The sequence below is a fragment of the Haliaeetus albicilla genome, chromosome 9 (assembly GCF_947461875.1).
Source record: "Haliaeetus albicilla chromosome 9, bHalAlb1.1, whole genome shotgun sequence".
NCBI lineage: Eukaryota > Metazoa > Chordata > Aves > Accipitriformes > Accipitridae > Haliaeetus > Haliaeetus albicilla.
In genome coordinates this window covers 11,755,302-11,782,949 of record NC_091491.1, presented here as the reverse complement: position 1 = coordinate 11,782,949, position 27,648 = coordinate 11,755,302, and the positions used below count along the sequence as shown (strand labels likewise).

Here is a 27,648-nt window from a genome sequence, read left to right as displayed (position 1 = left end):
TGGCATTTCCCAAGCGTGCTCTTTGTAAGAAGATGAAGTTCAGTTTGGCTTGGAGTTGGTTTTTAGGAAGACACAAGCCTGTTTTTTGTTTTATAGGGTAATTTATATCCCAGACATTGTAGGCACACACACAGAGTAAATGTGCTGCTGCTCACCTTGTATAGTGAAGAATGAAAGGAGAAAGCAGATTTCAAAGAGTTATTGTTTCAGACACCCAGAAATACTTTAAAGGACAGTTGTCCTCCAGGGAGTGATGCTATTAAACCAGCTTTCAGGGGGCCTAACTTTGCTACATCTCAGCAATTCCTGCCTGAATTGCAGCTGCCAGGCACTCAGAGAGCTGGGACCGCTCTGGCTCATGCATCACCCCCACATTAACGAGTGCTCAGTGCTGGAAATGTGACCACGGCCCAGGCAACAGGGGACAGGGAGGGATGTCCCAGGGCTGCTTCCATTCAGCAGAGCCCAGAGGGCTAATAAGCAATCAATGTGCCTTGCAGTACAGAGGGGAACATGTCAGTTGAAATGATATGGGAATCCTTCGGCTGCTCATGCCCATCACTGCTGTTTAAGAGGACTTAAGCAATTTATTTCCCTGCAAGAACATGGAGGGTGAGAGCCACAGCATGGCTGTGCTGGCATCACCCACGCCAACTCCTTCGCCTCCCTGACACACCAGCCTACGGTGAACATCAGCACAACAAACCTCTGGTCCACACAGTTCTTAAAATGCCTGCTGATGTACCCCAAAGATGCAACCTGGATCCCATATTTTGGTGTGCTGTGACACCTCTGCCCAGCCAGCCAAGAAATATCTCCTGCTACAGGAAAGTCTCTTGAGTCTTCCCCACAACAGCAAGGGCTGGCTGGATGAGATGCATAGGGTGGCACTGCAGGTATCTCTGGGGTTGGAGAGGAAGACAAACCATTGCCTGAGCATCACAGCCAGGACTGCCAGATAATCGAAATCTGTCTTGGCAAACATCTTCACCAGAGCCCAGAATGGCGCAAATGTCAGAGCAGACCATGCACTGGCAGCAAGTGCTACGTATCTGCCGTGTTTTATCGCAACAGCCATAATACAAAACGTGGATGGTGAGGCACCCTGAACCCCTGCCCCAACCCCACAACTAGCGGGGTTCCACATAAAATATTGAGGCAACATGGCCAGGAACAGATGCACGCCTGAGCAACATGCAGGAAAGGGTGAAAATGCAGACACTCAGGGTGCCTCCTTTGCCACACCATTCTCCACAGAGAATGGAGAGCTGGAAGCCCAGGAGAAGTTAAAGGGCTTGTGGAATGGGTGTCATGCCCAAGAAACACAGTGTGTGACAGGAAAAAAAAAAAAAAATATCAGTCTCTCTTGGGCATACTGGAGATGTCTGATGTCCACAGCTGGGACATGGGCAGGGGTATGAGCACCAGTGCTTGAGGAGGCCCTGGAGCAACCTCACTGGACAATGTCAGTATGGTCCAAATCCTATAGCAGTGGAAATTCAAATTCAAATTTCCACAACATTCAGTGGAAAGAGCAATATGGGAACGGCATTGTTCAGTAGGAAAAGCAGAGTTAGACCAAAGATGAGCGCTGCAGAACATCCCTCAGGATTTAGGCTCCATTTTCTGAAATCCATTGGTGAAAAGCATAAATAAACCAAAATTTGCTAAGTCTCTACAAACCTGCATGGCCACTTGCCCTTGCTCTCCACAGCCCCTTTAGCTATGGAGACACTGTGGCTGCTCTCCACCACCTGGATTCCTCCGCCCCAGCCCAGGGTGACCAGGGTGGACTCCAACTATGGTCCAGCGTGTTAAACCAACGTCTGGCAGATCCCTAACCACCACTTGCCAGAGCCACCGAGCCTGTGAAAAAAATCAGTAAAAAGCTGACACCTGCCAGAGTTTCAACCAAAGGCATGGCTGCATCCTAAAATGGATTTCTTCATCCACCAGTGAATCTCAACTGCAACACATGGCCTATTGCATGGGAAAAGTTATCATGTTTCCCAGCAAAGACAATCAGGGTCTTCCCGGCATAAAAATCAACTTGTCAGTAAAAACACTAGAATCAACTGGGGTGAAAATTGTGGTCCCTTCCCCCCCTACCTGTCCCCATCTGTCAGCAGATAACAGGCAAGGATGACAAATCATTTTCTATCATGAGGAAAGAGAGACAGGAGCTCTGCGGCTGCCTGCCTGCAATTTCCTTTCCTGAGGAGGGATAGCTATAAACCGCCCAAGCACTGCAGCAGTAAGAACAGAGCTGCTCTCCGGCTCCCAGCGCAGAGGTTATAGCCTGTTTAGAAATAATCAAAATACGGCTCCATTTCCATGGAGGTGGTTGTGATGAAAAGCATTTTACCAGTTTGGAAAACTACACTGGAGCTTCTTATAAAGCATCTTCAAGCACCTACTGTAAATACTGAGCTGACAACTAAAATGCCAAACATAGGATCTGAATTCATACTTGCACTGATTCCTGCTCTTAAAATAAATGCAGGCAGTGATTGGATATTGTTCAGTGGTGGAAATATTTCTTCCAACCACACAACAATCACTCTGAAGAGCAAAATCAACTTCTCTAACAGGGATACCAGTACAAATAAACAGACTGTGGCTGTACACAAAGGTAATGTATTACTGGTGCATCACTGTTTCTAAAGCTATATTTCTAAGACCTTTTCCAAGGTCAGTCCTACTCTGCCTCTTAATTTCTTCCAAGTTAACTTGATTTTTATTTGGAAAGAGCCATAAGCCCCAATTTCTAAGTGGATTTTGGTGCCTGACTGATAATATACTTTTTAAAAGCTGGTCTTGAGTTTATATTGTTGGCAGGTTTGGGTTGTGTGGGGGTGGTGGTTTTGTTTATTTTTGGTTTTCTTTTAAAATGTTTCCTAAACTGCTGGAGTCTCTAGGGTCTTGGTAAGCCATAGGCAGGTCTGTGATAGCCTGCATCAAACCAACTGTTGCTATGGCTGCTCCAGGCTACAGGGAGGCTTTTTGTGCCTGAAGATAGAGGAGGGAGATGTGATCCATCCCCACACAGCATTGTCCTGCAGATTGGGCTGGGCCAACTGTAACTCCTATGTCTGTTAAATAAAACTTCCCCAGGCTTTAGTGGTTCTCCCATTGCTTTTGCCACAGTTTAGCCCCCAACTTTTCAAATTGGTTCTTGCTCTAACTCCAGAATTTCTTTCCCTGATAGATGAGCCCAGAGTTTCACCCCCTTCCCCTCCTGCCAACAGCCCCACTCGAGCACCTCCCATCACTGGCACTGACTTCTGCATCATCTGCATCTGACCAACGTTGTGAAGATTGCAGTTCCTCAGTATAAATTCTCAGAAATGTCAGAAGAGTGGATGTTTGAACAGTATGTACTCCCCAGATAACCAACTGGTATCTGGTAATTCTACACCAAAGCCTTCACGCAGTCAAAGGCGCGTTCTGTCCTTCCTTGCAACCAGATGCGCCAACACTTCCCTGCAACCAACCACAAAATAAAGCTTGGGAGGCATCACGCAGCAAACCCTATCTGTGCTCCTCAAAGTCCTTCCCTCAGAAGTTCAGGCACATTTGTTCCCACACCTCCCAAAAAAGCCCTTTGCTGCCGCATGTGTAATTTCATGACTAATTCAGTCTCAGCAAAGCTAGGTGCAGATGGGGAAAAAAACCCCTCCACATCATGAGAAACTTGATTCAGCCCTAACTACTGTGTCTCAGTGAACCCTCACAAGCCTAATAAAGCCTTATGAATAAATTACATGCTTTTCAGCTTCCTAATTTTCAAAGTGATAAAAAAACGTAACAACGCATCATCGCAGATCTCCTGGATCTCACCACGCGCCACATCCTGCAAGCCTCGGCGCGCGCATTGCAGAGAGGCTGGTGAAGCCAGCAGATGTGACAGTCGCTGGAGGAATGCTGGAATTCACGCCCAGGCACTGATGGACAGGGTGGTTAAAAAGGGATTTCAGGTACTGCCTACTGTCAGCTATCTCTGCCTGCACTCAGGCTTTAATGTATTAATCAGAAGAACTGAGAGAGAGACATTTGAAGATGATCAAACAAAAAGCCCCGGCAAAACAACATTTCGAATGACAGCAGTAGCACACATCACAGAGTCAAAACGTGACACCTGATATTAGATGTCTGTGCGTTTGCTTGACACTATAAAAATAAATTCCACCCTAACCAGGGATATTTTTATTTTGATGACAGGCACTAACTATTTGGATATTAGGTTCAGGCAAGTAGAAACCTAGCCAAGTATCCGTCCAGCAATGGTATTTATGTGCTTCCCATTACACTCACACCTATTGCTCTCCATTTTAGAGACATGCACAATGTCATATAAAGACACAGGGTATCCACATCAGAGTCTGTGTTCCCAGCTGGGCTGGGAAATCAAGCCTATGCTAGTGTATTTTTGCTACAAAAAGATAGGAAAAAAAAAAAAAAGAAAACATCTTTCTCATGACTCATAGCCTTGCCCTGACATCCTTCCTCTGCTCCCACCCAGTACCCCATGGGGGGATTTTCTGCCTCCCATAGGGCTGGATACAGGCTGCCTGTCCTTCACCTCAGACCCAACAAAGCCACGGATGCCAAAAGAACTGCTTGCTCTAAATGCCTTCACTGTTTTCTTCTTAACAAAAAGATACAGCCATAAATTTATGGAAAAATGCATGCAGGAAGTGGAGGATTTGATTTCCTGAATGCAAAAATAGTCAATCTCCCTTGTAGAATTTAAATATACCTATTTGATGGCTTTCCTTTTTTTTTGCCTGACCCTCTCAGCATTTCAGCATATGAATAATCGTACTCATATAAACAAAATGGGCTCCTTCATGGATGAAATGCACACAAGAGATTTGTACCATTAAAATGCTATTTAATCTATTTTAAGGGTTTCTGAAAGACTGAAGGGTACACAGGCATGGTACCCTCTGGGAGAGGATCAATGTCACTGCCAGTGCAATGAGGTTACTTTTGTGCCTAAGCAGCTGCAGGATGAGAGTCTGATTTTTAAAGAAATCACCACTAGCAACAATATGCTCAGTGCTCTCGTTGTACCCATTTGATTTTCAAAGCTCCATATTCCCAGCCCTTACAGCTATGCACATGGATGCAACTCTGCCTGCTCCATGCACGCAACTGCTGGCTTGGCTGCACCAGAAATCTGGCCTGTTGAATCTATATGACAAATTTGGGGAAAAAAAATTGGGACATTAAGAGGCCATGCTGTGCTTTTCCTCTGGGAAGAGTTTAAAAAGATCCAACCCAAACTTCAGACAATTTAACATACACAGTAAAAAGTAGCTTGAGTCAGTCATTAAACCTCAAAGGGATCTCTGAATTGTGCTTTTCTTAATGAATTCAATAATCGATTCTTACTACACAAATAAGGTGTGGGATGGATCAGCTAATAAGCATTCTCAGTTAATTGCTTTCTTCAAGTGACAATTTGTACAAATGATACCATCAAAGTAGTAATAATATCCTTATTGATTAAATTAATCTCTAAAAGACAACTCAAGTAAGTTTAATTAGCAACGCATGACAGAAGCACAAAATACTCTGAAAACAACCTTGTAACCCATCCCAGACTTTGAAATCATGGCAACAGTCATGCAATAGACTTTTGCATCTTTATTCAAATAGACACGCGCAATTTTATGGAGCATCTTTAGTGAATGTCTGTGACTAACCATGAAAACCCCTGAAACCTTCCCTGCAGAGAAAAAGCGAGACGCAGCAAAAGCGGTCTTCCCACTTAGTCACACAGTCACTAAAAGCCAGGTCCACAAACAGTTTTAAAATATTTTAAATATTTTAAAAATTTTCAGCAGAAGGAGCAGAGACGGTCAGAGAAGCCTCTATGCCAAAATTCACGTGTGGAGCTGGTGGGGACCCAGACCAATGTCAACAGTTTCAAGCTGCGGAAATTGGACACCAGGTTTATAAAATCAGAGCAGAAACTTGCTCACTACAGCAAAGGGTTAAAAGAGTTGGCTCAAAGCTTGTTCAGCGAGAGCAAGTTATTCTTTCTGGGACCAACAGCAGGAGCTGGGCCTGGGGAACGGGCCAGGCTATGGTCCACAGCACCTGCACGCTCCCCTGGACGGGCAGTGGGAGCTTGGAGTGAGATTTGCTCTCCCTATTCCTACAGCAAGACCAAGACCAGGTACGAGATGTCTCTACATGCCCCGGCTCCAGCAGCTTCACCCGTGTCACCTGGTCACCAGCCGGTCGCGAGGATGGTATTTCCATAAACAGTCTGCTGGGCGCAGTTTTTAACACAGGAACAGATCAATGTTTGGTCCTTCTGGCTGTCAACACAGTAAGAAAGACCTAGTGCTATTATAATTTGATTGCAAGGCACACTTTGGGCAGGGGAGGAGAAAAAAAAGCGTGGTGAAAACCTCTCAGTTGAAATATTAGCCTAAACTGCCTTGCTTAGCAAACACTTCTCCGCTCTCTGCCAAGAAAAGGGGAATTAGACTCAATTCTGCCTCGGGAAGTGAAGTAGTGGACATCAGGGACAAGAGGAGTGAATAAGCACAACCTTCCAGAGACACTCCAGCATGATAAAAGAAAATACAATAATATAGAGAACAGCATGTTCCCCTTGTCAGGGCCAAAGCTACCCCCGCAAGCAGAACAGAAATTTGCCTGGGGCAGCAACATGCTTAATGGCTTTATTATTATTATCTGAGCAATCCGGGGATGCTTCCCAGCACGTACAGGAGAGCAGCGAGACCGGAGCCACTTCTGTGAATGTGAGTAACAGTTCTTTTAAGTGGCTCACGCAGGAACTTTCTCATTTAGCTAAACTGAATTCAGCAACTGAAAGAAACATATGGCCTGTGTATTTCACCACACATAGATACAGTACAGCTTATTTTAGAGTATTTGAAGCATATTAATAAAACAAGACTCTTGTACAATACATAGCCTTGGCCCATCTAGGTTAGGATGGCCCAACCCTCTCAATTACTTATTTCATTTTGTTATTCAGATTACTTGCATTTAATTTTACCACAACATAGCTTGTGCTTTTGCATGGAACCTTGTAATTTTTCCATGTCCTTCTCGAAGCCCCAGTGAGTCTATTATCTCATTTTTGTTCTTTGAGCATTTTTGGTAATACAAGAATATAAAGTTTAAAAAATGCCACAGGATTCTCAGGAAGATGATGGAATTTGCGCCAGTATCAAAAGGAAAAGAAGTACTTTCTGTACTTATTTTCATCCAAGAGTCACTGAAACAAACAAGGAACCACCCAATCACTTTTCCAACTACAACCAGCCACTTATCAGGCAAAGCAGCAAAACACTCACAAAAAGCTTAATAATTTTCTGTTCGAGTTGATCCCATTTTATTAACAAAGAGTCCTACATTACCGGCAATGTGATATGGCTGCTGCAGACCCCAGCCATGGCAGATTGCAAGCATGTGAGGAAGGGCTGGCAACCCTTGTACATCAGGACTATTAGAAACAGATATATCCATCTGAGACCTGACATCTGCTTGAATCCATAACAACTCTGTTTCCTTACACATCCAGTGACTAGCCTTAGATAAACTATTTATAACACACCATCTCCAGGACCGCTCTCCGTGTCCTCTCAGCTACCTGACCTGCATACACAACAGCCAACGTACGGGACTGATGTCCCATGAGCTCTTTGCTGCTAAATAAGACACTTGCACAGAGACGGATTTTTGGAGCTCAAGAATCTTCGAAAATCTAGTTTCGACATAGTCTTACAAAGTAGATTTCCTAAGTATTTTGGCTCTCAAAACCACCAATATTTTTAAAACCTTGAATATTTTTAAAACCTTGACCAGAACACACAGCATATGAGTGTGCAAACAACGAGGAAACATATGGGTTAGAAATGCAAGCTTGGGAAAGTCACTTGGGGAAGAGAGGGATTCTTTTCTTCCAAAAGTATACTTATTAGATAGCCTTTCTAAAAAGTTCAGCATGTGAAAAAGAAGAGGACATACATATGCTCAATACTTGTCCCTGAGACATCCATCCTGTTTTTCCAGCTAAGAAGCCATGAAATCCCCCCAAAACCTAGCAGATGGATTGAATTACTAATTGTGAGACGACTAGTTCCACAATGATATTATTAAAAAATCCCACAAACAAACAAACAAGGATAGCCACAAGAGAAGACTGGTTTAGAGCGGGATCTCTCTAGACCCAAGAAGTGAGCTGCATGATGATTTGCAATAATTACTTCATATGGAGAACAGCTATGTGGCATATCTAAAACCTTTAATTTCTATTCTCTTGTTTAAGTGAGATTATTGCTCCCCGTAGCCAACAACAATAGATTTCTTAAGTTTCTTCTGACTTGCCAGCAAAGCAAATATCCTCTGGTAAATATATGAACCGAACAATGATTTTTCATTTTTACAACAGCACAGTCAATTCAATTTTCCAGTTATAAGTCTCAAGCCTCTCCATATCAGCTTGTTAACGTACAAGTGCTGTACTCTAAAACATGCCTAGAAGAATCACCATAGACTTTGCCATCCCAAGTTGCTTCTGAACATTGAATTCATTGCTTATGAATCACTTCATTGTATGTAAACACTTGAATCACTAAGCAACATCTAATATTGTACATAGTAATCAAGTGACATCACAGTGGATTCTGTAACAACGAAAGTCTGCATAGATGCACTGAGGCAGCTCTAAAAGCATGACTAAGAGTGTTTCACTTTTAAAAGCAGGTTTTGTCTGTTTGTGAACATATTTTATTTGCAGATGCTAAATGCCTGTCAAATATTTTCAGGCTCTGTGTCTTCTTGAGATACTCACAAGAGTCCCACCAGCCCCTCTAAGACTGTTCACGTGACACAAACAGCACTATATTTTTCCTGGTGTTTAAGATACCTACAACTTATAGCAATGGTGTGACAATGTCACCAGGGCCTGTTTAAGTTGGCATACCATCTCATCTCAGTAGCTTTTTGCATCAGGTAAGACAGAGAAGAATCCAAGAAAAAAAGCTACACTCACCCTAAAAGCAAGTCATTTTCCCCCCTTAGACTTAAATTTAAATGCTATAAAACACATCAATGCTCAGTTCCCCTGAAGCATTCTAATAACTGTTTATGCTAACTTGTTAAAGTGTTGCTTTAGGTTCCTTCAATACTCTTGGGTGCAATTTTTCTTGCAAATGTGTCACAAACCTTGATGCCGAGCTCTATGTTCTCCCCTCCATACACATCCATCCCAGGATCAAGGAGCCCAATCTCTCCAAAGAATTTTCTGTGCACAACGAATGAGCAACCGATCATCGCCGGCGTCCTGTATGAAGACAAAACCAACAGAAATGCACAATTATTGACATGTTCCAATTTTTAATTTCTACAAAGCTCCTGTTGGCTTCAGATGCTTCCTGCCACCGGTTATCCCAGAGATTTTGTGGCAATGAGTGAGCTCTGTGCCTTTGAAGACATTCTTTTACCACTGCGATGAAATTGTCCACAATTCAAGTTCATTTCACTGTGTAGAGACTGCTGTAGAGACTGCTGTAGACTGTAGACACTGTAGAAAGAGTTGTCCCAGGATTAAATTACTGAAAAACTTTCCGGTCTTGGCTCTGTCACAAACACCTTGGTGTGTCTATGGGCAAGGCCGTAACTTCTTTGGGTTTCCATTCCTTGTAAGTGAAAGAAATGTAATAATGGCATTTCCTCTCTTATTTTCTTCAAGCATGTCTAGTAACAGAGTAGACTTCAGGACAGACACTAGTTTTTAAGGTATCCTGTGAAACAGGGTTTCCAATTGGGTTCTTTATATCACAAAGGAGTCATCACCAACCAGCGACAAAAAGATAAATTGCAAATTTGCAGAAGCAAATCCTTTAAAAACTCAAGACAACTGTTTGCAGAAACAACTGCTGTGGCATTTGCCCAGTTCCACCAATACTGACAGGGCTCTAGGTTAGAGATCAAGTTGTCATGTTTCTCCTGCAAAACCTCGTGCCCTCCAGCTAACAGCGCTGCTCGGCTCCACCTCTGCGAGAGCAGCCAAGCACAGTGTCCAGTCAGAGAAAATAATAAGAGAAAAACGAGAGTAGTACTAATGATACTGACATCAACAGAATAGCAGAAAGATTGAGGAAAAACTCGGTGTCAGGGGTTAATTTATAAAAACTATGCAATTTTATGAACATAATACATGATTGTGTTTACTAACGACCCTGGCTGCCATGCACACATGCACTGTCCCTCCCTCATTACCTTCTACCAGGTCTCCATCTGACACAGCTTCCCTAAGATGAGGATGCTGCTCTGATTCACACAAGCTGAGATCACGTTTGGGGGTATTTTTTGAGTGGTTAAACACTTGTGACCTTCTCCATAAAATTACACTTTGCCACAGAGCACAGCACTGAACAAAACCGTATCATTATGCTCTTGCTGCTTGGGGATACACTAATCTGTTGCAGTTATGGTAAGTGGAAAGTTTACCCCCTGGGATATTTTCTGTACTAAAATAGAACTGTAAAAACCATTCTCCCCTTTAGCTTGCTTTCATTTGAATCCATGCTGCAAAGACAAAAAAACATGGATCCACTTAGAGGGATCAGCATGGAGGAGACAACGAATTTTACCACTCAGCCATGCCAAGGTACTGCCAGAGTCTGCTCTTATGGGGAGCTACAGAACCCCTCCACCCACCCTGAGGTCAAAGCTTCAAGCAGGGGAAAGGTCCACCATGCAGAATGGGATGGTGATCACCTCTGCAGCTCCTTGCCTGGACCTAGGAGACACTTGCCTTGTGCCGCCTGGGGAAGACTTGCAGGGTCTAATACCAATGGTAGCCTGGAAATCTCACACCACTTAGAAATGCACCTTCTCCAGAGTGAACCTGGTCTTGAGGTAGAAACAGGGCAACGGGGTCATGTGTTTTAACGGCAGCCCCAAAGTCCTGGCTCAAAGCACATTTCACGGCTTGTCCATGCTGTGGAGCACGTTCAAGGCTGAACTAAGCAGTTATGGCTCGCAGAGGAGGAAAGCACCCTCGAATATACCCAGACACAGCTTACAGATAGCAAGGATCAGGCCCACGCTCAACCTCCCCATCCACACCATGCAAAATGTCCATATCTGCCAGAGGAGCATCTGGGGTCCCCAATGCACCCCAGGCAGCCGCAGGGCCCAATAAGCCCCAAGGGACCTGCAGCTTGGCTCTGCCAGCAGCTGGCTGAATTAATCTTTGAGAAACCCTTGAGCTCCTTGGATGAAGAGTTCTAGCCACTTAAGTATTATTATTTATAGACATTTTAACACTTTTAATAGACTAGTAGAACAGCTGAATGCTGCTGCCATATTAAATTAGTTACAACTGGAATCCATCGGGGGTTTTTCAATAGATTTCTTCCCCGACAGCAAGCTCGGCCTTCCTTCCAATAAGCAGTATAATGTTTCATGGTTTGCTGCCACTCTAGTACTTAAGATTTCAATTCTATTGCTTTATTTGTAGCAAGTTAACTGCCATTAGCAGAAACAATTCTTTCTGAAATGATAACCACTTTACAGATGCCAAATCTAATAGCTCCATTATCCTAGATTAACTCCTGGAATTAAATAGAAGGGTAAGTTGCTCTGGTTTTACATGGAACATGAACAACCCAGTTCATCTCCTCCACTGGGAATAGGTGTGGGGGAGCACAGGAACCTCTGACCTCCCCAGTTAAAACCTGTTAGGTCTGTTAAAGGCACTCAGAGAAGAGTTAAAGCCAGAAAAAAATCCAGATGAATGTTTCAGACAAATGAAACTGCATTTCTGACCCAATATGTGGATCACTGGGAACTCACCACCAGATCAACAAGGTTTTCTGAACTGGAAGCTGCTCAACAGCCATGCACAGGAGCTGTAGCCCAAAAAAGCATTTGCATCATTATTTTGCAACATTACTTCAATTTATAGACCACAGAGTCACCAATCCTTTCCAAAATGCTCTTAGAAACAGTCTGATTGGGATTTTGTAACTTCACCTTCAAATTTTCTTCTTCTTCATTTTGCTTTACATTCTGTTTTCAACACACAATACCGTGAAGCATGCAAAGCAGCGCTCCCGAGCGGATCTGGGGTCCCTCAAGCAATACAAATTAAGTGCTACATTCTTCTTTGTAACAATGCCTCCATATTAAATAAATGAGGAATCAAGTGGCGCTCAACAATTTAAATAAAAACACCATTTGATTTTGTAGTAAATCCTTCAAAAAGGTGGACGTTTACAATAATAGATAGCCCATCCACAATGAAATAATGGCCTGCAGACAAAGAGCTGATAAAGCCTCTTGTTCCTCTGCCCCTTAATTAAAAGCATTAACACAGTTTGTTTTTAAAAATCACACAGCTCAGCTAAATGCATTTTTATTTGTCCCAAAAGCTATTCTTTCTTTAATGAGAAAGGAAAAGCAGAATTTGGCAAGAAAGGATGAACAGAGATGTTCAGTGGAATTATTGGTTGCGTATCCAGAAATCCACAGCATTAGTTCCTTGCCATTATTCTGGCTGCTTCCTCTCTACAGTAAGTGACGAAAGGTCAAGAAGAGCAGCTTTTATGAAATATCCTCAGCATGAATCTCTAAATAAAGATGAAGATGATACAGGGGAAAACGTTTATCCTAGTCTATTAAGTTACTTTAATGGTCTTCCTTTCTTTAGTGCACAGTTATCATCTAATGATTAAAAAGTCTCAAGTAGATTGCTTCTTCAATTCAAGGAAATTAAATTTTCCTACACAATTGGATTTTGCTTCCAATTTTATACTAAAGTGCAAGTTATAAAATATGTAGAAAAAAGATATTAAAAAAATAATTAGCAGTCATACCACTGAGTGCAAGAAGGCTGAGAATATACTTTAAGAACTGCTGGGGTGTCCAGTTTCCATTAAACTGCTGTTGTTTTTAATGAACTTCAATCACGGAGTTGCTCACCTTCAACTACACAATCCCACTGCTTTAGGAGACACGGCACTGCATTTAGCAAATTTAGGATGGTCCTCTACCTGCCCAGAAAGGCCTTATTTGTCCCTCTCCCAAACTTGCCATTCCTAATTTAACATACCAAATTCAAACATCTAATTTTCCATTTTGAGATTTCAGTCTTGTCCAAAACACGCACAATTTCCCACTCGTGCTGCCTCTCTGCACCTCTGCGTTTCAGCTGGGGGTCACTGGTGGCAGCCAGCATCTCAGCAGGAAACACTGGGAAACTCTGAGCTCCACGACTTAAATTTAACGAACTCTTAATATGTAGAAAATTATAGGTAAATTATCAAATTCAGTCAAATTAAGCCTGTGGCTTTAAATAGTGGCCTATCAATTACTTCCCTGATGATAGCAGAGTAAGGAAGAATACCATCTTTATCTTTATGTGACACTCTACGATAAAACACTTGATTTTCATTTGGCCATAGACAAAATTAAGGACCTGATATGCAAACAGAAACAACTGTCAGTGCTGTCACCTCTGTGCTTCTGCGTTTGTGGCACAGTGAACGTATTGCAGAATAAATAAAGACCGGGATGAGAAACACAGGTTTATAGCAAGAGAATAAGCACGTGGAAATTAAATACAAGCATGTGGCATGATGGATTGACCCCCCTGGTCATAAGACAGGGTTAATCAGACCCTGCCCACAGGCAGCAGCCCTCCATGGGGCAGAGACCATGCAAAACCCTTTGCTTCACTGGCAACAAGCTGTGTCCCGGGGGCTCAGGGACGGCTTGGCCTCGCAAGGGGACCCCAGATATGAGCCCTCCCACTCTGGCTGCCTTTCTGGCCGGTCCAGCCCCCTGCAGAACACAGACTGGGCCCAGTCTGACCACAGCAGGATGGCTCTGGGGTCGCAGAGGGGCAGCGTCTCTGCTGAGTGCTCCAAGGGCTACCCCGGGGCTGCTGCCGTCCCCAGGCGATGTGCTCTTCTCACAGGGATCTGCAGTCAGTCTTACTGCAAAGCCACAGAGAACACCTCTGGTCCCTCAGGTTCTGGGGGGCAGAGAAATGGAAGAGGAGAGGAACCGAATGAATCAAAAATTAATTGGAAAACAACAAGCCTGTTTCTCAGTTGCACTTGGCTTAGCGACCATCCGCATCCTTGGGAACTGCCCTGCAGAGCCTGACCTGGCTCTTGGGGCCTGTGGAGTGACGAGACTGTGACAGGAGAGGTTCAGGCAGAGCCCGGAGCTGGAAGCGACCCCGTTCTTCTCTGAAATGAGATTACGCCAAGACAAAACAACTCCCTCTACAAGGAAACGGCAGGGCCAGGCAGAGCGAACCAGAGGCCCAAAGACAAACCTGGCCTTGCCCAGCCTGCCTGTCATCTTCGGCAGCTCTACCCCACCACCACACTTTGTTCTCCTCCCCCTGTCCTCAGAGAGGGTTCGGCCACATCCAGGAGGCACCAGCGAGGAAGAGGATGAGGACAGGGCAGCACCCTCCTGCCCACAAGCTCCGCAACTGCAATGACAATCGCATGGTGCCCCTGTCTCACCCCTTAGCCCTGGCCCAGCTTCCCCAAAAGCAAACATGCAAGGCAGACACAGCCTGGGTGTCTGCAACGGTATTTCCTTTGAAAGTGAACTTCAGATCATTAATTTAAGAACTCTGCAGTAATGGAAGAGTGTGTGAGCACTAGAGCAGCTGCAGGAGGCAGCTAACAGCAGTGCACAAGCGCGAGGGCAAGACACTGATCACAAAAGCCCAAAAGCTAATGTCACGCATGTAGTGCATCTCCAAAGGAGAAATATATATTGCTTCTGCCTCCTACAGCGGGGCATCTACATGCAGATGCGGAGTCAGGCAGGAGCCACGCTCTCAGCTTCCCTTCACTGCCTGCGTAATGGCTTGGGCAGATAAAAGCGGGATGTCTTTCACAAGAATGTAATAAAATTTCTGCGAAGGAATGGCATTTTAGCCCACAGCAGCGTACCTTGCTTAATATTATCCCCAGGATGGCATCTGCAATAGTTGTTTCTTGAATAATTCTAGCTTTCCTGCCCCAGTGACCTTGGTTAATTGTCTGTTTCAAATGGGTTTATTTTCCCGCTGTCGCTAAGTACTACAGAATCTGTGAAACAAATTAAAAATAAAAGATACCACATAAAAGAGATGCTAGATTGAATGCCTTTTCTGAATTTACTGGAGATTAATACGACTTAAACTTTTAATGGCAAAGAAGCTGTGAAAACTATGTATTTTTTAAAATACCTATTATGTCTACCCATGTCTGTGACCTTGCTCAAGATAGATCTGACTTTGTCACTGTTGTATGCCTGCTCCGATTTCCATGTGAAGAAGCGGCTCGCTCTGGGACCTCAGGCAAAGCATTTAACTTCTTTGTACCTCTGTTTCCTCATCTGTCAGATGAGTATAATACCTAGATGCTCTTGAGAAAAAGCATTTATAAATCAGTTTAGTGACTTCCACACTGGAGTTGCTGAATTAACTACCAATATTGCTTTGTATGCCAGACCCCCCGCCCCCCAATTTAAGTCATCTATGGTGAGAAAAGCACTGGTAGTTAATAAACTTGTAAGTGAGGAATCGCACACACAATTTGCTGTTTCTAGCCTTGCTTTAAGCCACCAGCAGCAACAAAAGCTGCATGCATACCCTTATGGTGCCCATGGTGTGCTAAGTAAGATACAGCGTGCCAGCCTAAAGCAGATTTCTATTTACAGGTCCAAGCTTCAGGACTGTAACTCAACTGTAAAATTTCCCCTCCAGGATAAAAACTGCTGTGAAGGTGTTTGCCTAAAAGCATTTTCCTTCCTTGTATATTCTAGAAAACCCAAGGATGTCCCGGCACTAAAAATCACCAGATGCCTGAGCACCCACCTCCATGCTCCTGTTTCTTCAGCACTTTTAGCAGGAGTTTTTGTACTGATGTGTGCTGCTGTAGGCTGTCAAAATGCTCATGTGCAGGTAGTAATCATCCCCAACTCCAGGTATTTTGTCAGCTGAAGTAAAACTCCAGCCCCAAAGATCTCCATTACATGGATCAGGACTTACCCCATTTCCACAGCCACCTGGAAGCAGAAGACACTTAGGCCACGTGCCAACTGCCTAACCATCTCCTACAGCCATCTTGTTGGGACCTCAGCAAAAGACACCAACCTCGATAAACCCTTCCAGACCAACAGCCATAAGATGGGAGCGAGCCTTGCTCAGGGTCACGAGAATTTGCAGAAGGTGTTTTGGCTGTTCTCCATCATTTGCCCAAGCGCTGGCAATAGCGCAAGGCGCCAACTCTGACGGCCCCGGTCCTGCACTTTCTGTGTACACGGGGGAGCAACGCTGCATCGCAGCATTTGAGGTGTGCGGTTCTGAGTCTCAGAGTACAAGCCCTGAAGAAGTCACCTTGGAGAAAGTAAATCTGATAATTACCCTTCAAGTGGGACTCAGTCTCTGTTCAGGAATGGTTTTGAGGAAATAGTTGCAATTACAGGATTCTCCCTTGGGATCTACTTAAAAGATGGCTCTTCATTTTAGCTAATTTAATGGCAGTTGCTGAGCTATTCCTGGAGGCGGTGCAGAGACAGGCACTCAGAGGGAAACCCAGTCATTCGCATTCGGTGTGAACCTTTTGGGCCACAGCAATGAGCCTGGGTGCCTCCCTAGAGCACAGGGGAAAGAGGCTCCTTCCCACAAGTCACTGTAGCACAACTGCACGTTTGCAAATACCAGTACACTGGGGGTTTGACCCCTAATTGTGTCCCATTTATTCACAAAGGCAGAAGTGGGGGAAAAAATAGTGATTTATTACGGACAGTCCTCCAGGAGAGGCAATACAGAGTCTCAGATTTGGAGGCTGAGACAAAACAGAGCACGACTTTCACATATGCACTGGCTCATATTGGAAGCTACTGAAAAATGCATAAAAGATAGCAAGAAAAATACTTTCCCTGTCTGGAAAGCTATTGCACATCAAGACAGAATACAAAGGGGAGCACAGATTAGCATGGATGAAGAGTCAGAAAGGGATAGTATTTAGTTAACCTGGTTTTACTTTTCCTGTATGACTGGTCCCCTAAAGGTCTTACACTCAAAGCAGATACGGAAATTGCTGTTACATTTTATTTGCACAGAAATTATCCAGCCAGAGTACATCTTGTAATCAAACCCAGGAGCTAAGCCACAAAGCCTTGGCTCCACTAGGAATATAGATGTTTTCTAGTATCTCATTAGTTAAAACAAGTTAACCAACATGAGATAAAATTCTAACAAAACAAAGCAGTTTGCTGGGAGGTAAGAGTAAATCAGAGTCTCTTCCCCATGCTGTGTATCACCACACTGCACACAGGAAAGCTGCTGTTACTTAATGTGGAGTAGGTAAGGAGAGCACATACCTTTAAAGATTAATCAACAGGAGGTCATGGTCTCTTCCTACTATCGACTATCAGTCGCCTCTTCAATGCAAGTGGCAAGCACCCTCCTGAACAGCTTATTCAGGGGTTTTCAATCCCACATGAACTTTTCATTAAAACGGTAGTGTTTGTCTATGCAAATCAGACCTATTTATTCGACGTTGGAGATGCATAACTCCCCAGGGCAACGTCAGGCACTGGCTTCAAAGATTCGCCAGAAGTAGTTTAAAACCTCATTTCTGCTGATTGGCAGCAACTGAAATCCACCTCATTGGGCAGCTCTGAACAGAATGGGAGGTGCCTTCACCAGTCCTCCTAGATAACTTGGATTTAACACACACAGCTAGGCAGTCAACACCTTTAAACCATTTCCCAGTTCCTCAAGAAGACAATGTTTTTATATAGTCCTAGATTTAAGGATTTGCATTTGCACCACTTCAAAAACCCCAGTGACACAAGAGCAGGTGAATGCTAGGATTTCACCTCCATGAAGGTGAAAGATTTCTTGTACTTTATTTCCTCTAACACATGATCTTTTGGCACTTCTGACCCCTGACTTATAACAAAATGTTTGGTGCAGGAAAGGGAAAAGAAATAAAAAAGACCAAATGTTTATCCTTAGAAATACCTAGGATGGAGACCAGAGTTTGGGTATCAAAGACTGCACACACTCATCTAATCTGATATCTAATCCTAGTCCCACTCTCCACTGGTTTCAAATGGGAGCATCTAATTCCTTATAGACGAAGTAGATAGCAGTTATGGAAAACCTGCAGTGGGCACATTTTGGTACCACTCTGGGTCCCTGCTGTCCTACTTGCTGCAGCCCCCAGCCCTGGTGGGTTTGGCTCCACGGTGCTGCTCACACTCGCCAAAGGGCCGGTCCAAATTGCTTCTGCAGGAATTGCTTCATCAGGAATACGACCCTTCACTTACTATCAGTAACAAATGCAACGTAACTAACTTCATCTCTTTTCACTGTTGCTAGACTGCTAATTAAATGATAATTACTTTTAGATGTAATATGTGTAATTAACAGGCACTTAACAGGAACACGTTATTTACTTTTCTTTTTTTAACACAAATATATTTTTTCTCAAGGGCAGCAAAGCGGTTGACTTCCAGTCATGTTCTTCCTCTTCACCTAGCATAAAAATCACGGCAAACAAATGTCACAGGTAAACAAACTTCTCTTTGTCTCAGACACAACTCTCAGCCTAACGCAGCAACAAGTCATGCCCTGGTTAAAGCACCAAGCTGGAGCCGAAGGATCAGGATTCAACCCCCCTGATCCTTCACTTTGATCCGAGCTGCCAAAGACCCCTTGGTACCCAAAATGGGACTTGGTCAGCGTGTTGTGTCCTAAAACAGGAAAATCAGTGTCCCCATTTAACTTGCCAGGCTCCCACATCTTAGCGAGCACTCCCCAGGGGCTCTACTCTCAGCTTCTCTTCACATGGAGAGGAATGAGCTCAGCACAGAAACACGAGCCACAACTGCTTTCTTCCAAAAAAACCCAGCTGAAGGAGACTGTGCCACCACCCCACCTATTACGCAAAGCACACGTCTGCACTTACACGCATCTATACAGACCAGTCCAAGCAGGGGAGTTCGGGAGGCAGAAACCACACGGTGGCTGGGTCCCATCCCAACTGGACGGCTCCTTTTCACCCTTCTTGGATGAAGATATATGACATCACAAGGAAGACATTCATGGTTAATCGTGCAAACCCAAAAAGCATTTCTCCAATGTAGCGCTTATAGCACTTCTAAACTTGCTTCAAGTGACTATCAAATGAAAAACGAAAGAAACTGCAGTATTACAGTTAAGTTGGCTTTTTAAAGGTGGTGATAATATGAAGATGGGCTCTGAGGGTCATGCATGTGAGTATCACTCTAGAACAGACCTGCTCTGTTTACAGCTAAAACGCCATTTTTATTCTCTGAACACTCAAGCCAAACCCCAGAAATCAGGAGAGAAACCTCTCTCGGTGAATCACTGCCTGTAACAAAGATGCTGCAAGCCAAAACCATGCATCTGGGGACAAACACACAAATGAAACTGTGGGCTGTCACAAAATAGAGTTAAAAAGTAATTCCCTTGACAGGTAGGAACAGAGCACAAGTCCCTGTCAGCTCAGCTGGTCTCTAAGAAACAACATGAATAAAAGAGCAGTGAAAGATTAATGCCATCATTACGCCTAGTTGTGCTTGTGAATGCAGTCACACAGCACCTCTTCCACAGGAGGGTTATTTTGCACAGTCACTTTCAAACCTACAGTGTAACCACAACTCACCAACCGGTCCTTGTCTCCTTCAAACACTCAGAAGTACTTCCTAAACCTAAATTCCTCCTAAACACTAAACTCAAGCCACTATCAGAAACGTGCATTGGGTGATGACTGAGCTCCTCATTATTAGTTAGTTTTGCACAGCCCCATGTTGCTTTCTGATACATGGCTGTAATGGATGTTGAAGTTAAAGATTCAGGAGACTGATGTTATTGGGAATTTCATGGATATTTCTGCAGACAGAATTTAGGCGAATGCGTTTACATTCATGATAGGCTGGTACAAACAATAGGGACGTGAGTAATAGTTATTGACAGATGAAGCAGTTTCACTTCATGGGTAAATGAGAGTGCACTGAAATAGCCCTGTAAGCACCTCAAAGAAGCTGAGTAATGCATTTATTTTGACAACTCCTTGATACAAGCCTATTCGTAGGGAGGGCAGCTCTCAGGTTTATTTTACCCTTCACGCATCCATAGCGCAGAAGCACAATTCCTGAGAAATAAAACAGATATATTTTGTGCCTCCAGCATTTAATAGTAAATGTCACTCTCATTTCTCAGGGTTTGGGGTTTGTTTTATTTTAAACACTGAGTGAAGCAGGTAGAAAAAGAAAAATTAATGTGGGAAGAACTGTATCAAGATGTAAATGCAAACTTAGTAAAGATGATTGCCAGGTAAGGAAACTCAGAGGTGGAGAAGCCGTTTTGGATTCACCTCCATCTGGATTAGAGCAGATCTACCCAGCCACAAATCAGATGTCCCAATATTTGCAAAGGGATTTAACCAAACTGCCTGTTTAAGGGTCAGACAACTTAGGGCCAACAGCTTCAAAAGCAGAAATCACATCCCATCCCAGGTACATTTATCACACCGAAAGACCTATGAAAATTTTAAGGCTCTATGCATTTCCTCTCAGACATGCACAGGTTGGGGACCACTACTTCTAATGCAAGAACTCTTTGAAAAGGTGGCGTGAAGCAATGCTGATCACAGTGCAAGCAAAAAAATTGTAATGATCTACTGACTTCAAGTTGGTACAAAGCTCAAAGCCTGAGGACAAGTCTAGCCTGTAACTGACTTCTGCTGGAATGGGGCATGCTCAACATGAACACACTCAGAGTCAGTTTGCTGTGTTTTTTTTAAGATTTTTTTTTTTGTTGGGTTTTTGGGGCGGGTTTTAAAAAAAAAAAACAAAAAAAAACCAAAAAAACAAACCAGCAAATGCATTGATTTTCTAAATGGAGAATTTGGATTCAAGGCTCTCCTGAAGTTGTTGGCAAAACTCTCAGCAAGCTCCTTGGCAGCAAAAGTTCACCTTCAAAGTTTAGGGAAAAAAACCAAAAAACGTGTTTGAATTGCAGGTCACTCATGTAAGCAGCCAGTGTACATCACCAGTCAGCTTGCACTCTCTGGCACCTGATAATTAGGCAACTGCACAAGTTGGGATGTATGGGCTTAGCCATGTGTAAACACAGCATCAATCAGCCCAAGAAGAATTGGACCTGATGAAGAGCCAGGATTTAACTTGTACACTTAACATGACAGGAGCTGGTCTGAAGTCAGCATTCAGTGAGCAAAAGAAATGCGGAAAGTAGGTCCTTTTTCCCCTTCAAATGGTCATCCCAAGGAATATAACATCATACACTGACTACACACAGTCAAACTGGAGAAGTCAGCACGAATGTTCATTTAGCTGTGTTTGCAGGTGCTTTCTTGCAGTTCACAACCAGTTTGGCAACAAGGTTCCCAGGACTAAAAGGGAGAAGGTCAAGGGAAGGCTGGTTCTCCGCACCCCGGGCTTGGCATGGGCATGGGCTCCTCTCGGGGAGGTGGAGGGGACTGCCTGTCACCCACCATGGTGCAGGTTGTGTGGAAGGGTATTTGAGATGGCTGGGTTTTCAGCTCTGCAATAGTTTTGTAGCTTGATGCATAAAAATGCAGCCAGGAGCAAAGAGGGAGCTGCTCCCGTTTTCTAGAGGAAGGTGACATTTTTACACAGGGAATTCCAAGTGCTTTGCCATTCTCATTTTGCTAACGAAGCATTTATCCCATGCTATAAAACGTTTATGGCCAAAAGGCTGACTCTTTTATTTGTGTTTTGCCTAAAAGTTAAGCAGCATCAGATTCCTTGGGGGAAAGGATCTGCAGTTTGCCCTGGCAGACCTCCAACATGCTGCAGGCTTTAAACAAATCAAGACTTCGTGATTGAATCCATGGTCTGGAAAAAACTGGAGGGAGTGGATGTCAGTGTCTGAACTCCTAGAAAAGAAGTCGGATTAGTGGGGAAACTTTATCAGTGGATGGTCTGCAGAGTCCTGCAAATCCAAAGACCGTTAAACCAAACCAAGAGTTGCAAGGAGTTCATACTGTGAGGACACGCTCCATGCCTTCAATCCAAACTGCCTTCTGATTCTTGGACAAACAAGTATTAATTTAAATTGCATTTTTAAAGTGTATTCGCAGAGGCTTCTTGCTTGTGCAAAATTAACAGTGGGAAGGAAAGACAAAAAAAAAGGCATGTGCTAGGAATCGCTGCCAGTTTTACTACACGGAATAACAATTATGCCCTTTCTTTCTACAAAGTACCGCATGCCAAAAGAGCCAAAAGCACTTTCCCTCCACTTTTGCCTTTAATCAGAAAAAACGTGTTGATTTTAAGTCTAAGGATGGACCACAGAATAGCAGGGGAGGCAAGGGAAGTTCCAACCTCTTGGTTGCCAGGGCCAGTTGCAGAAGGAGGCTGCTTTTTAATAGCAGGCTGCAACATTAAGGAGTCAATCAGAAATGGGGAGTGAACAGCAAAACCAAACTCTTCTGAAGCCGTGGGGTAAACCTGTACATAACCTACACAGGACAAGTGCTATAATGAAAAGGTTCATAATCTGCACGTGGAACACATCTGAACACTTCAGCATTAATGCTACACTGAAAAACCTCTTTACTGAGGTCCCACTTTACCATCCCTGCTTTAATTGAGAGGCAAGAATCTGACATTTTAACAGTTGAGAGACTAAATTGTGGATGGCATGCTCTCGCTGAAGAATTCACTCTGAATTAAGAAAACCATTTAAACTCACACTGATGGCTTGTGATACATTTTAGAGATTCTTGCCTAGCAATTTTCAAAAAGTAAAAGAATATTGTCATACAAAACACTGTGTAGCATACACATTTTTAGAAATTGCTGCTTTATGCCTGCAGATGTGCAGCATTAACAGGGGAAGTAGGGTACAGCAAAAGACACTGTGGAAACAAGCTGTCCTGCTGGGAGCATCTCCCAAATTAGAGAAAAACAAAACAAACCAAAACTTTGCTCTCATAAAATCTATCCATCAGTGTTTAGAAATACTGCTTAGCAAATTTTGGTCTTAATCTTGCAAGCAGTACCTACTTTAATAATATGTTTTCCATTAAAAGATGGCTAAGTGAAAGAAGCTCAGAATATATATTTTCCATAGGATCAGTGCTTACTCCTGATCTTCATATAGGCTCCAACTCAGAAAAACTCTGAATCTGTCCTTGGCATTGACCACGAGTAGCTCCAACAGCTTCAGATCCCTGATTTCACTCTTATCCTGATCCAGAGTCTTCAGCTTTCACTGAGGGCAAAACAGCTCATTATAATTAATACTGATAAAACTGCTTCCATTCACCTAAAGGTTTGCAAAACTCCCCCCACCCTCCAACAGTTCTTAAGAGAAAAGGCAAATCCATGCACATAGCAACACTTATGCAAAACATCCAGCAGCACCATGAGATTCCAGCACTAAATCTGGAGCATGTGAGAGCACCCTTTGTAACCCAGTCATCCAGGTATCAAGAAAGAAAAGGAAAGAAAGTGCTGAAAGAGGAACCACGATAGCAGAGCACATGCTATCAGAGAGGTGCAATGATGGCAGGAGAAGGTCCAAGCTGCCTATAAAGAGCCAAATCAAAGCTGTTTACAGAAGGATGATCTGGGTTCTTAGATATGGTTAAAGTAAAAAGGCCATTGCACTCTCCCTTTGGCTCTTCTCCATACTTGAAAATACAACAAGCAAAAAGTAAGCGGACGGCTGGTGCCATGCTGCGACTGTCGCAACCTTTGCCTTAATTATTCCCCTGCACAAAAATAATATCTGCATCTACAGGACACAATTGTTCTGCCCTTAAGTGGCTGCAGTAGCTCATGCCAGTGCATTTGTGACTGGGGCCATTTGATCTGGAGCTATTCTCCAGGTCCTGGGCTGGCTGCAAAGAGTTACAGGGCAGAGAGAAAACTTAAACTGATCTTAGAAAAATCAAATTGCCCCCCAAAAAAGTCAAATCACCAAAGCACATGCATGTTGCTCTGTGCAAGCAGCTGGGTTTCCATCTCTGTCTCTCCCAGGTGGTTTGCTGGAATCGGGGAGCTGCAGATGGGGGACACGCTTCCCTCATGCTCACAGAGGCTTCCCAAAAAATTTTTTATACTATTACTTTAGCAAAAAAGCTCATCCGGCCAGTGTAGTCAGTGGAAAACTCCTGTGCATTGCCCACAGCAAATTAGCTCCATCATAAATGCACACATATGCATCACAGACAAACCCAGGATTTGATTCCACATCTCGCCTTCCAGAACTGGATGAAAAATTCAGCTCTCAGTTTAAACACAAAAATTGTTGCTCTTTTGCCTTTCTGAGTACCCTGAGTGTCTCCAGAGCTGCTTTTGAACCACACTGAGAATCAGCTGCAGGAGCCAAAACTCTGCAGTATTAGCCTGGGATTTAGAGCATCTGTGTGGTTGTTTTTCCTCCCCATTAATTTAATTTGACAGAAAAGAGCAGGAAGGCTTCTGGCTCCCATGTGGGCAAAGTGGATAAACAGCAGGAATTTTAAGGGAAGCTGAGGCTAAACAGAAAAGAAAGAGGTTGGTGCCCCGGCTAACAGCCTTTTGTGCTTCCTTTTCCCCCATCCCATTCTCTGTGCCCTGCATGTTATGAGACTATTTTCATGCCTACCACTTGCCTGTTTCAACCATCCTTTGCATTTGATTTAGACCATTTTGACTGGAAAAATAACACACAGTGCTCTTCAAGGATGATCATCTCCCATGACGGATCCCATGATGCAGGAGGAGAGGCAGTGTCCCACCACTGCCCAACTGCCCCCCAAATCCACTAGATTCAGACTCAAGAGCAGCAAATCATAATTCTGCTGCTTCAGAAAAATCTGCAAGAGTAATTCCTTAGTGGGAAAACATTTGTGTAGGTCTGTAGTCAGAACTGCATGAATTTAGCATCACAACTATTCTTGCAGAGGAGATCTTAAAACCTTGTTTGTTTTTATTATTTTCCTGAATATTTTTCAGCGTGGGCAGATACACTGTATAAGCCATAGCAGGCAACACACATCTTATTCACTGCACCTACTCTTGGTTACAAGAAGACACGTTTAAGCAAGGGTTGCTGACACCAGCTGATTTACACCCTGTGGAGCAGCAACATGTTCAATCCAAATGTGAACATCTCTGACCTCTCAGCAGGATATTTGAGCACAAGTTTTTCCAAGCCACAACACTTCTTTACTTCTTTAGAGATGTCTCAGCCAAAACGAAATGCATCCAGACTTGAATGAGGCTTGAGGTCTAATCTCAGTCCTGGTTTGGAAGCTCACTACTTCCAAGTGGGGAAGGGGCACTGTTTGCTTACTGAAACAGCATGTAGGAGTTGTAACTTGGATACACGCAAATGAAAACAGGCAAGTCAAGCTTTTCCTTCTGCAAAGCACATCCCATAGCAGAGCTCTCGCAACAATAAATAACACCAGGCCTAAATCTTACCCCCTCCCTCTTCAATAAATGGAAAATCTTGGCTCAAGAGGAGAAAGAGTTTTGCAATCAGCTTCAGTAAGGGAAAGGATTTTAGCCACAATCTTCAGGATTTTGACAGAGTAGCTCAGTACAAAAGCTAAGGCCTCTGTGTCTGCCCCACCTCTTCCAGCAACTGCAGGTTTTAATTAAAGCAGAAACATATGATGCTAATTCATGTTCTCAGTTACACAACCCCATCAAACGTCCAGCACAACCAACTAAATGACTCTGGATTGAGCCCAGTCTGAGTGAGATCAGTGTGGCCAATCAGCTATATAAGGAACACATTAATTAAACACCAGCTGCTTCACAATTTTCTATAGTTTTATCAGCCACCCACTTTTGACAATATAAACAATCAACAAGACACTGCTATGAGAGATGGCAAATGGTCTACGGCTGAAAGAGGATGATGGCTTATGAGAAAAAGCCAATACAAACCTCCTCCTCCTAAGGGACTAATCACACTGACAGTCAAACAACAGAGACATGCATAGAGATCCAAACGTCTGTAGTTATATTATGATCTCTGGTGGCTTTACGAGAAGGCACAATCCGGAGATATACTACAAAACCCTCAATCAGCTGTTTATCAAGAAAGTTTGGTTTTATTTTACCCACTGCAATACAACCACTGCAACCGTAACTGCTTGCCTATTACTCTGTTACGGCGCTACCCCTCCATTGCCCATCATCTAGTAACAAACACCTTCTACGTGAAGTCAACAGCAGAAGGCAAGTACCAGGTGGACTTTACGGACAGAGATGGGCAACCATTTTTACAAAAAAAGATTTTAATCCAAAAAAATATATTTTGTTCAACCCAACTTCAAGAAGTTCAAGAAGACCCAACTTCTTGAACTTTTCAACTAAAAAGGCCACCCATAGCCTCCTTAGTTATTTTATCAGACATGAAAACTTTGATTTTTAGATTAGATTAACCGCTCCAAAAATCCCCAAAGTGACATTTTTGTTTCAGATAACTGCCTGATTTTCATTCAGCTGCATTCACATGAAGACATGGGTAGGTCCTTCACATCAGATAATGACGGAAACAAAAATCTCTGACAAACAAAAATCGCTGAGAAGGTAACATCAGGCTTAGAAAATGATGCAGGCTTCAAAATTGCCATTTCGTGAGCTGCCAGCAGCAGTTATCCCGCACATAGCAATGTATGCAGCCAGGGAAAGCTAAACTGCACTTTCCCACGGCAGGGAAACCTGTCTCTGAGGTTCCAGTGTTACCTACACCAGGAGTTACCTGCCTGGGGGCTCTCTCAAAAGCATCACATAACGGCTTAGCACAAATTTAAAAGAAAGTGAGGTTCGAAGGAACTGTCTTTGGGGTTGAGTTTTTTTTTCCCCCAACGCAGAGAATAATTCACTACGGGAATGACCTACACAGAGGCAACAGGGATTCTGCAGCCCTGGCCATCTTTGCTAAAGCATCATTTTAAAAGGACCAATGTGGGCTTGATGCACAAACCAGCACGTTGTTGGTGGGGACTCCCAGCCATCCTCACACGAGCAATCCAGGCACTGGTCCTTGGCTTTACACATGTCCCAACAGTGCCCGACCCACTCACACCCACTCAGCCCAGCCATTGGCAGCACATGGCCACTTCGGGGACATGGCTGTCACACACTGCCCTGGGGGATGACCCAGCACAGGCAAAGACACAGCTAACCCACACCAAGATACACATCAAGCCGACCCTCAGACCTGCAGTAAGTGGCTTCAGGTAAAACAGATCATGAACCAAAGCCTCCAAAAAAGTTTCAGTCTCCACTTAAAGTATCTTTCTTTTTAAAGGATCTTAATATTATGCACTGATGTGTACTTACCTCCATGCAAACACTAGTTTGCCAAACAACAGAGATTCAATTTCATTTCTAAAATAAGATATTTTCATTTATACAAACACAGAACACACTTTAATACAGTACTTCAGAAAAATAAGACTAGTGGTAAAAGAATTCTTTCCATTGACCAAAGAGAATAAGGAAGGGAATATAATTTATAATACCTTTATTAGTAAAATTTGTATAGGATACACCTAAAGGCTTCAGATGGTAAGAATCTGAATATGCTTTCAAAAAAAAAATTAC

The 27,648-nt window shown here is 43.5% G+C and overlaps 1 protein-coding gene across 1 annotated transcript in view; it reads right to left on the bottom strand.

The window, feature by feature from the left end:
• GALNT17 (polypeptide N-acetylgalactosaminyltransferase 17) overlaps positions 1-27,648 on the bottom strand; it is a 216,548-nt gene that overhangs the window by 68,281 nt on the left and 120,619 nt on the right. Inside the window, exon 6 of the mRNA XM_069791502.1 lies at positions 9,217-9,334. Coding sequence (XP_069647603.1) covers positions 9,217-9,334 — 118 coding nt within the window. The remainder of the gene's footprint in view (positions 1-9,216; positions 9,335-27,648) is intronic.